The 16,900-nt window shown below is 39.6% G+C and overlaps 1 protein-coding gene across 7 annotated transcripts in view; it reads left to right on the top strand.

Annotated features, from left to right (window-relative positions):
• The window catches only part of Esyt2 (extended synaptotagmin 2), a 103,318-nt gene that overhangs the window by 44,083 nt on the left and 42,335 nt on the right, over nucleotides 1–16,900 (top strand). For all 7 annotated transcript variants that reach the window (XM_013078036.3, XM_004860316.4, XM_021240950.2 and 4 more), the window contains 2 exons: nucleotides 10,366–10,421; nucleotides 14,993–15,113. In XM_013078036.3, coding sequence (XP_012933490.2) covers nucleotides 10,366–10,421; nucleotides 14,993–15,113 — 177 coding nt within the window. The remainder of the gene's footprint in view (nucleotides 1–10,365; nucleotides 10,422–14,992; nucleotides 15,114–16,900) is intronic.

Here is a 16,900-nt window from a genome sequence, read left to right as displayed (position 1 = left end):
GCATACTCCAACAAGCCTTTTTTTTTCCCAGACAGGATCTTTCTCTGGCCTTGAACTCACTATGTAACCCAGGAAGGCAGGCCTCAAACTAGTGGTGATCCTCCTGCCTCAGCCTTCCAAGTGCTGGGATTATAGGCATGCACCACCACACCTACCTTCAACAAGCCTTTCATATTCTTTGCAGAGTGGATTTTTTTTCTACTTTTGATGCCTTTTATCTTTGGTTCTGATGGCAGAACATCTTTTAAGATTTCCAGATAGTCTTGAAGGAGTTTTGTTCTAGCTGCCCACAAGAACAGCATTACCACTACCCATTTATGGAGATTTTACTTGGCAGATTTTTATTATTCAAGATAGTAGCAAAATGTTGACTTCAGTGGTACATCAGGCCTTTAAAATCTTTACACAATGATGGGCTACACATCAGCTGGTAAAGATGTTAACAAAACACATGTGGATTTTATTCTGTTTTAAGAGGTGGGGCTTCACTGTGTTGTCCAGCTCAGCCCTAGGCTTCTACAGCCCTCGTGCCTCAGCCTCTTGGGCAGCTGGAACTACACATGCCTGCCACCATGCTGGCTACAGTGGTTTTTATATAGCACATCTGTGCATGGTATTTATAATGTTTCTTACATCAGTTGTGGGTATCTCTTCTACTCTCTGCTACCCCATCTTGTTGAGTAATGGCAGTACATCTGAGGAAAAGCTGATGAGTCAGTGTAATAAGAGACAGTTTTTTCATCTTGGGTTGTAATTTTGTTCAAACAAGGAAAATGTCAAAACCAGTGGCCAGGGGAATGGCCTTCAGACTGCTGTGAGAAGTGATGCTGTGATCTTTTGTTTTTTGGGGGTTTTTTTTGGTACCAGGGATCGAACTCGGGTCCTTGCACTTGCACAGCAGGCAGTGAAACCACTGAGCTAAATCCCCGGCAAAATATTTTCTTCTCTTTGGTACCGGGGATTGAACTTGGGACCTTATGCTTGCGAGGCAGGCGGCGGACCCACTGAGCTAAATCCCCGACCTGATACTGTGATCTTGGGAAGCAGGACCCGCCTTCACTTTCTGTATTTTTTTCTACAACTTGTCACTAGTTACATTTGTCTTTTATCCCCCACACCCCATTTTTACTCATAGTGCAATTCACTTGGCTGTTAAGGACTCTTAGGTAAAGCCAGTCCGTGTCTCACCCGAATCCTCATAGGTCCAAAACATCAGCTAAAACTAGCTACATGCTGACTTCTAAAGTTAGTCCTTGTCTTATCCAAGTGTTTAATAGGCCCCAAACTACCACACAACTACTTGGAACCATAATCAAATCTCATTATAACACAAATCTCAAGCATTCTGCATTATATTTTTTTTTTGGTTTGGTACCGGGATCGAACTCAGGACGTTGTGCTTTCAAGTCAGGTGGTGGAACCGCTGAGCTAAATCCCTGGCCCTCTGCATTATATTCTTGAAACAACTACATTAACAAATACTGTTAAAAGAATTCTTAATTCTGTTGTCCAAAACTTCCAGAATAAAACTGCTGTACTTTAATGCCATTAGATTATACTGATATTTTTTAAAGTAACAAGATAATGACATAAAATGTGACTAGGACACTTACCGTGAAAGTGTATTTGTAAGAAAAGTCCTTTGTTAAGTAGCATCTTCTGAATTTCATTCCCTTTAACTGTTTTTATATCTGTAATGGTACAGTATCACCTAATCTTACTTAGATGCTTGCCTGTCTCCCTGCTCAACAGCATGTGACTTTCCTGGAGTCTCATAGCTCTGCAGATGGGGCAGCCATGACTTAGGCATCTCTGGTGAGAGCACCACGTCTGGTGCTTGCATTTGAATTTAATCCAAATGCAAAAATTCCACATAGCGTCTCTGGTATGTTGTTGTTTCCTCAAGTACATCTGTGAAGATTCTCTAAAGAATCTTTAGGCCTAAATGATAAAATCCTATCATAATGATTTCTTAAGTCTTAAGTGTCCTGAGATACAAGTATTCTTGAAAGATCAGAATATTTTGTTTTAGCTAGAAGTTTAGTGGTGCACACCTATAATCCCAGCATTGAGAACCTAAGACAGGAGGATTGCCAGAAGTTCGAGGCCAGCTAGTGCTACTTAATTTAAAACCAATCTGGATTAATAATGAGATCATTTCTCAAAAAAAGAAAAGAAAAGAAAAAATATATATATGTATATATTTTTCTTTTGGTTTTTGAAGATTACCCATTCCTTTTTAACTTGTAAAGAGATTCTCTGACCTTATGGTATGAGAGGAAAGAAAAAGGAAAATAAGTCCTTATGTCACAGTGCTTATAAATTTACCCAAGTGGTTCTGCCAGATGGTTTGGAATATCCCACTCTCACACAGGTTTATACCTTAGTTACAGTATCCTTATTATTCTAACAAACACTCTCTCCTGGTGATCAGAGACTGCTCCCGCCCTATAATCAACTGTTAAGTCCCTGTTGCTTCCTGTGGAAGCTCTTTAAAGATCTTAATCAGGGTTTTGGGAATGTCTTCTCCCTAGTTTGCCCTCATATCTGGACCTGATCTAGGGTTGGCCCAGGAGATTTATGGATGCTCAGTGATACATGAAATCCAGATTTAAAATTAACTACCTATTCTTTTCCTTCCTGAGGTGTTTTGTTGTTGTTGTTGTTTGCTTGCTTTTATTTTTTTTGAGACAGAGTCTCCCTATGTATCCCAGGCTGGCCTCAAACTCATGGCAATCCTTCTGCCTCAACCTCTTGAGTGCTGGGATTACAGGTGTGTGCCACCATACGTAGCCCTTCCTGAGTTTTAGATCTCATTCCTCTCATGCTGAAAAATCTTAGGAAGGAATTTTGAAAATCCATTGTTTTTTTCTTAGTTTTGGTCTATCCAATAGGATCTTGACCTTTCTAGTTCACATTTGTATCTAACCACTGACTTCCAGGAGAGATTTGAACAATTTTGTTTCCCCAGCAATCCTGCAGTTTCACTTAACATTTTTTCTACAAGTATGAAGCACAAGTAATTGTATCGAGAGCTCTTCAGATCCCAAATACCTGTAGGGAGAATGACAGGGAGTAAAAGAAAGAGATAGAAGCAATATTCAATATGTAAGAGGGACTTGGAGGAGTCTGTCTCTCGTGGGCAGGCTTTCCTGAACTCTGTGGTGGACCCTCTTTTATTAGTCAGCAAGGACCATAGAGGGAGGGGGTAGCATGTTACTCTAGGAACAGTGACTGTAGTAGGGTTAGAATAGTGAGATAGGGACCAAGTTTGGCGTCTCAGAGTGGAACGAGGTAAGGTCCCTCCCCGTACCAGGACATCTGCATTTCATATTGCCCTCAGCAGGATGTTATCTTGCCTCTGGAGCACTGTGTTTGTGACTTTCCCACATAGGACTTTCCCAGAAGCATACTTCTCTGTTCCCCAGGCACGTTAACACTGGGCCTGGGGCCTCAGGACTGGGGGCCTGTAATCTACCCCCACCAATCTTATACATATCATGGCTGGTCCCCAACAATTCCTCTTTTTCATTTTTGTAATTATAAGAGTTGAAACTTAGGGTTAGTGGAATAGAATAGAAGATGCAGAAACAACTCCAGACATGCTCAGCCACCTCATCTTTGACAAAGGAGCCAACCACCCTCATTGGAGGGAAGACAGCCTATTTAATCAATGGTGTTGGAAAAACTGGATTTCAACCTGCCAAAGATTGAAACTAGACCCATGCCTATCGCCAGGCACTAAACTAAGATCAAAGTGGATTAAAGATCTAAATATTAAGACAGAAACACTAAACTTGCTGGAAGATATGTTAGGTAGAACTCTTAAAGACATTGGCATAGGAAAAGACTTCATGAACAAAACCTCAGCAGCATAGGAACTAGCAGAAAGAATCAGCAACTGGGATCTCATCTTAAAAAGCTTCTGCCCTGCAAAAGAAACCATCAACAGAGCTAACAGACAGCCTACAATATGGGAAAAATTTTTTAGCACCTGTACCTCAGACAAAGGACTACTATCTAGAATATATAAAGAATTGAAAAAAATCAGACCCCCCAAATTCAAAGACCCAATTCAAAAATGGGCATCTGAAATGAACAGACATTTCTCAGACAAAGTAAAAGCAGCAAACAAATATATGATAAAATGTTCTACATCACTGGTCATTCGAGAGATGCAGATGAAAACAACACTGAGATTCCACCTCACCCCAGAAAGAATGGCTGCTATCAAGAAATCAACCAATAACAAATGCTGGGGTGTGTGTGGGGAGAAAGGAACCCTTCTCCATTGCTGGTGGGAGTGCAGACTGGTGCAACCACTGTGGAAGTCAGTATGGAGATAGCTCAAAGAACTAGGACTAGAGGTCCCATTTGACCCAGCTATTCCCCTGCTGGGTCTCTTCCCAAAAGAATTAAAAGAATCATACCACAGTGATATATGTGCACCCATGTTCATAGCGGCACAGTTTGTAATAGCTAAAGCCTGGAAGCAGCCCAAGTGCCCATCAACTGGAAACTCAATAAAGAAAATGTGGTTTTTTTTATAGAATGGAGTACTACTCAGCCATAAAGAACGAAAAACTAGAGTCATCTATAGCTAAATGGATGCATATCAAGGCCATACTCTTAAGGGAAATAAATAGGACACACGTGTGTAAATACCGAATAATTTCCCTAGTGTGAGAAACTGGTAGTGTAAATAAGAGTTAAAATGATTAAAATGAATAATTGATAATTTGAAATAGGAGAAAAGGTCTAAAGACGAAGGAGTGAAGGGAGGGGAAGGGGAAAGGAAAAGAGGGAAATGAAAAACTATGAGAAAAGAAAAAAAAATGGAAATGAAATCTATGTAAATAGGAAAGGGTGGAGGGGGTGAAGGGTGCACAGGTAGTGGGTTAAAAAAAAAAAAAAGAACCAGGATATATCATGTACAGGTACAAACACCCAATGATAAGTGTAAACAAATTGTATACCTAAAATGTACCAATAAAAGAACTAAAAAAAAAAAGAGTTGGAACTGACTTAAGTTTGAATGGTGTCTAGGCGTTAAAATTGGGTTTTTCTTCCCTTGTGCTAGACTGGGATAATTAGCACAAGGCACACACCAATTGATATAATCAATTTAGTATAAAATCTAAAATAGTCCTTGAGATACTTTTGTGGATTAAGTTGATTAAAGGCATCAGCAAATTTATCTCAGTCTTGAATTTGCTCATCATAATTTTGAGTCTGCTGAGATATAGATAATACCTCTTTTTGTAATGCCTCTAGATCAGTAGTTATATTATTATGTATAGCTCTCTGTATATGTTTTTTATATGTTCTCAAAGATGGGTAGATTGGTTATACATGAGAGTTATATAATACCAAATAGTATTGAAATGACACTGGAGACTCTGTTGTAACTGTAGACTTTTTATTTGATCTCTCATCTATATAACACTGGTCTCAGGACACTGATTTGCCATAGTAATTTTGTATTAATAGAGCATTGTATATTTATGTGTTGTCTGTAGTTTTAATCTAATTATAAAATAAGCAGTTTGTATAGAATGAGCAAGAGCTACAGAGGATGCAGCAAGACTAGAAATTAGCGATATCAAAGAGATAATTCTAGCAATAATCAGTCCTAACATCTTTTTTATCCTTTGTACAAGATGGTCAATCAGAGACTGTAACAAATGAACAGCAGGGGTGTTAGTTCATGGTTCCATAGATTTACTGGAACCCAGACTTCAGGAATTGTTTTTTATAATGGGCCATCTAAACTCGTGGATAAGCAGGCAAGCAAGTTAGATTGTATCTGTGATAAGGCTTGTACTGGTGGGCCTGGTGGCAGCAGACCCTACCTTCGATCTGGGAATCTTTTCTCTCTATGGTTGTATGTTTAGAGATGTTACCCATAATGGTGTTTATTTTCTGTCATTTATACAAGCATACCCTCATCCCCATGTTAGTAACTGCACTGGGCCATTTTACCTTTTATTTATTTTGGTACTGGGGATTGAACTCAGGAACTTGCACTTGCGAGGCAGGTGGAGGAACCACTGAGCTAAATCCCCAGCCCCATTTTGCCTTTTAGTTAGGACATCCTTTTACAGCACTTGTCCCTAGGGCATGCTTGTAGATTTGTCCTTGTGCCAGTGAAGTTCTGATGGAATATTTATTTTCTACAAGCAGGTTCAGAAAAATTTTAAGTGAAGACAGCAAGATCTAATTACACTTGTGGAGGTAGCCATTCTCCCCTGTTTTGTTTTTCTTGTTTTTTTTTTTTTTAATGGAGTGGGTTTTGATGCTTTTTATTTTATATTTACTCTGTTGTGATGTGAATTGTTTTTTCAAGTACTTTTGTTTTAGGAATAATCTGAGAAGCTCTATCAAATTAACAAGCAACCATATATATTTTTGAGCAGCAAAGAGCTTTTTGAAGGAATACCATTGACTTATCCAACAGTCAAACATTTTTTTTTATAAATTACTTCCATATTTTTTTGACAAATTCAAGCTTTTTAGCCTTGTCATTTTTTAATCTAACAACATAAAAACTTTTATCATATAAAAATCCTCTCATATTTAAAATGTATCTAATTTATAGCCTTTTAAATTTTTTTTTTTTTTTTTTGGTACCAGTGATCGAACTCGAGTTAAAATTTATAATTTAATTTTTTTTATAACTCCCTTATGCCAGGTAGGACTCAGTTTCAGCCTTCTTGACCCTGGTTATCTAGGCCCAAGATGGGGCTGACCCATCCTGGGACTGGCCAGTGTCTCTCTCCCCTGCCACACAGAGCATGCAGTGTATAGCAGCTGGCATTGGGACTCTAACACAGCATGCAGTCTCTGTGCTAGTACCTTGAGTACCCCCAGAATAAATCTTAATAAGCCTAATATAAAAAGTCTTTGAGGGCCAGGAATTTAGCTCAGTAGTGCCACTGCCTGCCTTGCAAGCACAAGATCCGAAGTTCAATCCCTGGTCCCCCCCCCTAAAAAAAGGTCTTTGAATGCTATTATTTATTATATTTTGTTTTAATTTTTTTTAGCTTTATATATATATATTTTATTTATTTATTTATTTATTTATTTATTTATTTATTTATTTATATTTATATATCAGTTGTTGGGATCCTGTCTGGTCATAAGAAAACAACAGGGCCTGATAAGATCTGCTGCCAGGATAGCCTGCCGAACAAGTTACTGATATTTAGACAGGAATGGCCTCTGCCTTAAGGATCTCTAGAGGTATGGGCCATGAGAGAGTTTCTTCTCCTTAGGGTCTTTCTCTTTTCCCTCTTCAGGGAAAGCAAGTGGCAGTTGTATTAATTGCTACGACACATAGGGGTCCTAATATATATTTCCATGTTGAAAACATATTGGGGTAATTTATTCTTCTCGGGCATGAGCTTTCCTTAGACTTTTATCTACTCTATTTCAATTTTCTGCATCTAAATTTACCCCTGCCTGCCACATGTGGTGGCTCACACCTCTAGTCCCAGCACTTGGGAAGCTGAGGCAGGAGGATCATTGAAAGTTTGAGGCCAGCCTGGACTACATAGTGAGACTCTGTCTAAACAAAACAAAAAAAGGTCCCCTCTTTGGAAACCATGGGGTATATTTGGTAATATCTTGTAGCATTTTTGAAAGAAAGTAGATACTAACCCGAGTCCCAGACTGTTTCAGTGTTGTCTTTACCAACTGTACTTATCATCTTTGTTCCTTTACTGACAAATTCTGCCCCATTATCCTGGTTTGGAAAAGCTTTTCCATGGCGCTACTGCTTACTTTTGTACGGCCATCTCTGAAGTCATCCTGCAGTCTTCCGTCATCTGTTCCACTCCTTTTCCACTCAGATAGGCCTCTCCCTTCAGTCTCAAGTCCCTGTTCAGGCGCCAATTATCAGGAGCTCTTCAGATCCCCCAAACTATAGGGAAAATGATGAGGAATAAAAGAAAGAGACAGAAGCAGTATTCAATATGTAAGGGGGACCTGGAGGAGTCTGTCTCTAGTGGACAGGCTTTCCTGAACTCTATGGTGGACCCTCTTTTATTAATCAGGAAGGATCATGGGGGGGGTGGTAGTGTGCTATTTTAAGAACAGTGACTAGTAAGATAGAGGGACCAAGTTTAGCATCTCCAAGTGGAACAAGGTAAGGTCCTTCCCCATAGCAGGATATCTGCATTTCATATTGCCCTCAGCAGGATGTTATCTTGCCTCAGAGCACTGTGTTTTTGGCCTTCCCACACAGGCAAGAAGCATACTTCTCTGTTCCCCAGGCCTTGGGCCTCAGGACTGTGGGCCTGTAATCTGGCCCTCACCAATCTATACATATCATGGCTGGTCTCCAACATAATTGCATTATGTGCAGTGTCTATTTTTTTTTTTTTAATTTGGTACCGGGGATCGAGCTTGGGACAGGGCAGGCAGTGGAACCTCTGAGCTAAATCCCCAGCCTGCAGTGTCTGTTTTGATAGGAAAAGCAGTCTTTTTTTTTTCCAGAAAGCAATATTTCTAATCAACGTTTTTAACTGGTTGATGTCTACTTAATAGGATATTAACTATGTGGGAATTACTTTGAGATAAATAAGTACAAATGTGAAATAAATGGGTGAAATATGTTCCACTTATAGGAAAGTGCAAATTAGTTGTTTTTGATGAGACAAAATCTCACTGTGCAGTTCAGGCTGGCCTTGAACTCACTGTAGCCAAGGCTGGCCTCAAATTCTCAGTGATCCATCCTCCTCCCTCAGCCTCCCCAGTACTGGGATTACAGGAATATGCTACCATGCCCAGCTGGAAAATGCAAATTAAAACAGTGGTAAAGTATCTTTTTTTTTTTTTATTGCCAGATGGGCTGGTTTTTAATGTTTTAAAAAATTTTTTTATTAGTACATTTTGGAGTATATGTTTACATTCCTTATGGGAACTTGGTACATGCACATAACACATCTTAATTCTTCTTTAAAAATCCCTTTCTCCTCTCCCTTTCTCTCTGTTTCTTGATCGTCTTCCCATTTGAGAAAGATCTGTCTTTTTTTTTTTTTTGGTACCAGGGATCGAACTTGGGTCTTTGCATTTGCACAGCAGGCGGTGAAACTACTGAGCTAAGTCCCTGGCCCTGTCTTCTTATTTATCTTTTATTTTGCTCTTTGTTTATATTTTGGGTATCTCAAGAGAAACCATGCAATATTTAGGCTGTGTGTCTGATTTATTTCACTTAACATGATCTCAGGAGGCATCCATTTTTTAACAAATGACTGAAGCTTATCCTTTTTTAAGACAGTAGTACTCCATTGTATGTAAATATTCTATTGTCTTTATTCATCTCTTGATGACCATATAAACTGCTTCTGAGATTTAGCCATTTTGAATTGTGCTGCTATAAACATGAGTATGCATGTATCACTGTCTTTAACTGTTTGGGGAAGATACCTAGTAGGGAATAGCTAAGTCAAATGGAATTTCTATGTTTAGTTTTTGAGGACTCTCCAGACTGATTTCCATAGTGGTTTTACTGGTTTATATTCCCACCAACCATGTAGAAGCCTTCCTTTCCCCCCCAGGCTCACCAGCATTTGCTATTATTTTATTCCTTGATGATGACCATTCTTTCTGGAGTAAGATGGAATTTTAGTAATATGTCTTGATGAAGTTTGGGAAGAGGACATTTCTATACAGTTTTGTGAGAATGTAAATCCGTGTAGTGTGTTTAGAGGCCAGTTAGGTATCATTTTCAAACACTGAAAGTAAACATAAATCTTGACCATAACACATTCTCGCTGGCTTGAACCACCAGTGTTACATGCACGACTGTCCCATCAGGTGGCACAAGCCGCCCGATGGAACAGTCATACATGTACTTCTAGTGGTACACGTGGCCCAGCAGCGAGGCATACAGATTATATGACCCCGCTGCTAATGTGTTAAATTCAACTTTTTGAATGCTAGTCTGCATATGTATGCAAGAGCATGTATGTAAAAAGGTGATCTCTGACTTATAATGAGAGATATTGAAGATATTCTAAGTGTCTGTCCATAAGTGGATGGGTAAATAAATTATTGTATGACTTTACTAGTGAAAACTATAGCATTATCAAAAAACAAATGCAGGGGCCGGGGATTTAGCTCAGTGGTTTCACCGCCTGCTGCGCAAGTGCAAAGACCCGAGTTTGATCCCCGGTACCAAAAAAAAAAAAACCAAAGCAGAAGCAGGTCTCCATTTACCAGTAGGAAAGATAGCCTTAAAAAAGGTATAAGACAGTATTATGTAACCGGTTTTTTTGTTCTACATAAAAAAGAACCTGTGTGTATTTGAATTGATAACTAGAAACAGCTTAGATAATTATTTTTACTCTTTTTAAAAAACAGCTTTTAGAGATTAACTGGACGGGACTGACCAATCTTCTGGACATCCCTGGATTGAAGTGAGTGATGTGGGCCCTTGCACAGGCTAGGAGTGGGGTTATGCCTTTTTAAGGGTCCTAAAAATAACATGTGAAAAGTGAAGGACAAGACTTATGTCTACCAAGTAGAACTAGTGCCTTCCCCAGGCTCCCCTGAGAAACCAGCAAAGAGGAGATTTGAGTTTTTTCTCCTATGTATAAAACTGCTTGGTCCAAATGAACAAAAGTAGAATGGTTTCAGGAGTGTCTTAGAGCACTGTGTTCTGCCTTTGCTTTTTGTTCCTCTCAAGGTATTTTCCTAGTGGTAGCATTTTAGAAAAGTACTAGCCTTGTCACATTCTGTAAATTAAAATTTTAATTTGGTTTTGTTTTCTTATAAATAATAGAGAAAACTTGGAAAATGAATCTGTGTTTAAAACCTAACCCTATGCTCTTCCTGAGCTGCTCCTTCCCTTAGCTGCCTCTCTGAAATGAATGGTGTCAGAATGGAGCCTGGGTGTGAAGTTTCTCTGCCATCCCACTGGGAGTCTGGTCTCCATTTGTATAACTTAGTATCGAAAAACTAAGAAAAATGCCTGCAGCAGTCACCTGACACTGTGAAGGGTATGTCCTCACTGTCACAGTCCATTCAGCTGAGATGCACAGACTTGGCAGGCCACGGCCAAACAGGAAGTTTTGTTTTGTTTTGTTTTGTTTTGTTTTGTTTTGTTTTGTTTTGTACCAGGGATCAAATTCCGGACCTTGTGCTTTCGAGGCAGGCGGCAGAACCACTGAACTTAATTCCCTGGCCCCACCCAACAGGAAGTTTTGAAATTATAACCTTCTGAATTTACCTTTACTGATGTTACTATTTGAAGGTTAACATGCATTAGTTATTGGCTAAAGTTACGTGTTTCTAGTATTTGGCTTATCTATGGATATCTTTTCCTAAAATGGTTTGGAAATTAAGTTATGAAAGTTTAGTTTTAAACAAAGTTTTCTACTCCTGTATGTTTGTTTCTGCCTCTGAAATGGCCATTAGAAAAAGTTTTAATTTGTTTCATTATTAGGAAAAATGATAACTTTAGCAACCTGAGGCATCATCATAAATAAAAAGTATTTTAGGCACTATGATTTAATGAATATAGAAAAATACTGTTTTCTTTAAGAGATCTGTAGAAAGAAAAGTACAACTTTAAAAGATTTGCTAAGCCAGGTGTGGTGGTGCACACCTGTAATTACAGCACTTAGGAGACTGAGGCAGGAGGATTGCAGCAAGTTTGAGCCAGCATGGGCCACATAGTGAGTTCCAGGCCAGCCCAAACTACACAGTGAGACCCTGTCTCAAATAAATAAATAAATAAATAAGATTTGTTAAAATGTTCTTTAGGATTTGTGGTTACAGACAATAAACCCAACCATGTTAGCTTTTCATCACTGTGAACAAATACCTGGCATGTACAATTTAAAGGAGAAAAGGTTTTTGTGACTCACAGTTTTAGGAGTTTCAGTCCATGGTTGAGTGGCTCCATTACTTTAGGCCTGTGAAAAGGCAGAGCATCATAGTGGAGGAAAGCAGCTGACCTTGTGGCTGCCAGGAAGCAGAGTGAGAGGAAAGAGACAAACAGAAAGGGGCAGGGAACAAGAATGTACCCACCTAGTGACCCATTTCCTCTGGTTGGGCCCACCTCCTGACAGCCCACTCAGCAAAGACTCATCACTGGATTGTTCCAGCTTGAGATTAGCACTCTTATGATTCAGTCCCTCTCCAGGCCCCACCTTTTGCTTCCTTGGGGACCAGGCCCTTACTACCTGAGTCTTTGGGGGCATACTTCATATTTAACCCATTACACCAACTTGGATGGTCTTAAAGAGCTAAGTATATAATATTTTTTCACTGCTGGTGATTGAACCCAGGACCTTACACATGGTAGGCAGATGTTCTACCATGAAGCTACATCCACAGTCCAGTAAGAGATATTTTTAAGGCAGTTTGGTCACTCGGCAGACACCTAGCACTGACTGAGTTCTTGCTTTGAGGTACACCCGGTCCCTCACAGAAGCACAGACAAGTATTGGTGCCCAGGGACACTACAGGGCTCTCTGTGCAGTCATTGCCTCAGATAGGATGAATCCCTGCAGCTTGTCTTCAGGAAGGCTCTGTCCATGACAGCAGCACCTGCCAGCTTCTGCTCTGCAAACTGCATTGATTGGAAAAGGACTTTTCCCACTAGTTCCAGCAAAAGTGCCAGGGCTAGCTCGTGTATGTCCACCTATGTTGGACAGATTCCCATGATTCTGATGATTAGGTTTGGGTCTCATGTGTGGCCCTGCAGAAGACAAAACCCCAGAATGGGGTATCCCCCAAAAGGGAAATCTTCCACTGGGCATAACAGAGAAGATAAAGGTAAGCCAGGAAGAAATGACAGGTAAGTCTGCAGTTTGGTGTAGACAGAGTTCATTCTCTTGGCTTCCTTCAGTGTCATAGGAGGACTGAAATAGTCTATTGAGCATCTACTCTGCTGTTCACATCGTGTTAACCACCTGGAAGGGTCACCTCAGACAGGGTGTTCTGTGTCCTGGCAAGGCTGCAGTTGGCCCCATACTGTTGTATTTAAAAGAGATATATGGGGCCAGGGATTTAGATCAGTGGTGCTGCCACACAAGGTCCTGAGTTTGATCTCCAGTACCAAAAAAAAAAAAAAAGAGAGATATACATGAATACACACAATAGACATACATGTATATATATCGATACACATATAGCTTCATTTTATTCAATCATTATACGTGGGCAGGTTTTTTTCATGTAATAGTAGTTTCTAGATATTAATTTATAGATACAGATTTTACCTATCTAATATAAAAGTATATATTCCCATATATAGAATTCTATCATTGAATATATATGTACTTACATGTATTACATATGAGATAAAAATACATCACTTAAAAATTGTGTCTGAGGTATAAAAGGGCTCTATAGAATATCTCTAAAACAAAGTTATATATGTTCATATAATATGTAATTTATATATAATCATGTAAATTTAGGGTAATAAAAATGTAGCAACCTCTACTATATAAGTTTTATGTAATAAAATTGTGACTTCTGGTTCTCATTTAAAGACTTTATCAAATCAGAGCCATAACAAGCCTGATGTTTTAAATATCCAACAAAGAGATACATATTGAATAGCTAGGAGCCAATACAATGAAGTTTGCCCTAGGCTTTACAAAATGGGCACCTGTACATTGTGCTTACTGGTTACAAAAGAACCTGAATGATTTGTCTTGGTGAAGGGCTCTAGGGCATAGGTACAAGGTGGAGAGCTGAAGGCTCTGAGAGGCAGAAGGAAGGTGAGGAACAGGAACAAACAGTTCTGGAGGACAGACTGGGAAAAGTGCTTCCCAGGAAAGTCGCCCAGCTGGGTGACACTGCGAGGAAGGCCAGGAGCAGTGGTGCACCAGTGGTCAGGAGCGTGCGGGGGTGTAAGGGGAGAGGCAGGCCTGGAGGAAAATGTGGAAGTGAGAACACACTTGGCCCACCTGACCGTTTTTCAGGGAGCTCACCTGGGCTCAGACAGCAGCTCTGGGTGTGGCTTCCATGTTGGGAAGCTTTACGATCTTTTTCTCCAGTTAAACAGAGAGGCCTGTTAAGTCTGTCTTGTCATCACAGGTGGATGCCTGTCTGGCAGCAGGTGCTCAGTTATCATGTGGTGAGTGGAGATGATAATGATTCCTCTCAGTGGGCACTCTTAAACATGTGTGTGTTAGCGAGTCCGCATCTAACTGGCAAGAACTGTGGTTCTTTTTGAACTTCACAGTTCAGGCAAAGCTGTTCTATAGCAATGAAACTTGCATTGTATGCTTTCAAAAGTTGTCATGTGAACAGTATTTAATTCTCGCATTTACCTTGAAGAGGTGAACAATTCCTTTAAGCATTTTTATTAAAATTTTAAATTAGGTGTTTAGTGGTATGTAAAAATATAGTAGCACCAAATTATTAGTATTAATATGAAAAAAGCAAACGAGTATTTCATTAGGAGCTAGCATACAACAATAAAGAGAAATTTGTGTATAAACAAGGAATGGGTTAATGGATGTTATACTGTTCTCTGCAGTTTCACATGTTTAAAATATGTTTCAAAGAAATTTAACGAAATGTATCTTAGTTGTTCAATGTTAAATCTATGGTTAAGTTTTGAGGACTGAGTGAAAAATTATTTAGGAAATCATTAAATGTGGCTAGAAATTTACTTTGTGTTTGAAGAATAAATTCTACCTCAAACCTTAGCAGTATTGCAGTTGAAATACTGAAATACCTGCCTGTAATCCCAGGACTCTGGGAGGCAGAGGCAGGAGGATGGCAAGTTCGAGCCTGTCACAAAATTAAATAAAGGGCTGTGGATGTAGCTTAGTGTGAAGGCCTGGATTCAATCCCCAGTATTAGAAAAAAGAAAAGGAATGTTAGCTTTAAATACTGTTTTGGATAATTTAGACAGCTACAGTATTCTGTCAATGGATGTCATGTTTGTGGTATGTTTGTTGTTAAAGATGATAGCAAGTATTGATGCCTGTTTTTTGTTTTTCTTTTACTTCCCAACTAACAGTGGCTTATCTGATACTATCATCTCGGATATAATATCAAACTATCTGGTGCTTCCCAATCGAATCACTGTTCCCCTTGTCAGTGAAGTTCAAATAGATCAGTTGCGGTTTCCTATACCAAAGGTAAGTGTGCTGTAGCATCTAGCGATACTGGAAAACATACTGAGCACCATTTCAACTCCATGGGGGGTTATGCAGGGGTGTTGTAACATCTTGTGTTTCTCCTGACAGCATCTCAGTGCACTATTAGCTGTTCATTGCCTCTGCCCCCACAGCGTGGGGCGGTTCTTAAGCCTTAGCTGCATTCCTCCAGGTTTTGGTAGGGCTGATTCTGCAGATGCTCCTGAAAGTCGTAATGATAGCTGTGAGCATACAGCCTGGTTATTTCAGAAGGTATATATTGCTTGTGTTTTTATTAAAATGTGGCAGTTCTTAGCAACAAGCCAGATGAGACTGCTGACACGATGAGAATTTTGATAGGATTTGTGTAAGTTTTCTCTCAGACTTTGGAATATGGTTACTTCTGGAGTTATTTAACAAGGAAAGTGGCAGAGAAGCACTCATATAACTGGGCCTCAGCTTCCACATCTGTAAGTTTGCACGTGTTGGAGTCCCTCCCTATGTGCTCAGCCCATGAAGGCTTGCCACCAGGACCAGGATTTGCCTCTCTACTGCCAGCAAGGGCTGGAATGTGGAGGCACACTGAAGTGGGAGCCGAGTCCATGCTGTTTCAGCAGGGATATTGTCTTCATTTTTACTTCCTGAAGTGAAGATAGCCTTTACTTTTTATGGGATTAAATTAGGTCTCAGTACATAGATTGACAAACATGCATAAGCTACGTCTTCACTTTTTTTTTTTTTTTTGGTACCGGGGATCGAACTCTAAATCCCTGGGCCAGGGATTTAGCTCAGTGGTTTTGCTGCCTCCTGCGCAAGCACAAGGACCTGAGTTTGATCCCCAGTACCAAAATAAATAAATAAATAAATCCCTGGCCCAATCTTCACATTTTTTAAAGAATAACACACCTTGTTAATTTAATGACTGAATTATATTGTTGGCATTAAACAGATTTAATGTGATACTACCTATTAGAAGAGAATGTCTTTTTTCCTTAACTCAGGAGTCTCATCCTGAGGATGCAGGGCTCCCCTCACAGGTAGGAAACTTCATGCACCTTTGTCATGTGGGCCTTCTGTGCCCTTAGTACAGTGAGCACTGGATCCAGCCACCCATAACTCTAGGGGCTTAAAAGCCAACATTGTTGAAAGATATATATAGCCAGATCATCTGACCTTTACTCACACAAAAATATAAAATGTACCAGTAAAAGAACTTAAGAAAAAATACATATATATAAACAAGAAGAACATTTATTTATTTATTTATTTATTTTAGTGCTGAAGATTGAACCTAGGCCCTTCACATTGAGCTATATACCTAGCCCTTTTAAAAACATTTTTCCCCCCAGACAGGGTCTCACCGAGTTACTAGGTTGCTTGGGCTGGGCTCCAAATTTGAGATTCTGCTACCTCAGTCATCCTCAAGGGTGCTAAGATTACAGACTTAGGCTTATTTATTTGTGTGGTGCTAGGGATTGAACCTATGGCTTCACATATGCTAGGCAACCATTCTACCATTGTGCTATATCCCCAGCTCTCTCTTACATTTTTAGTATGTATATATAAATATATATATTTTTTAAAAAATTTTTTAATAATTTTGAGGCAAGGTCTCACTACATTGCCCACACTAGCCTTGAATTTGCAATCCTGCTGCCTCAGCCTCCCAAGTAGCTGAGATTAGAGGTATGGTCCAACACACCCAGCTTTAAGTATGTTCACCTGTAGGGATGCTAGTCTTCCTGTGCTAATTTTTTTTTAGTTTGAGGGGTAGAATGCTAACCTGCTGA

This window comes from Heterocephalus glaber, unplaced genomic scaffold (assembly GCF_053883595.1).
Source record: "Heterocephalus glaber isolate CG9 unplaced genomic scaffold, H.glaber_assembly_v1.0 deba00000818, whole genome shotgun sequence".
NCBI lineage: Eukaryota > Metazoa > Chordata > Mammalia > Rodentia > Bathyergidae > Heterocephalus > Heterocephalus glaber.
This window is presented reverse-complemented; position numbering and strand designations above follow the sequence as displayed.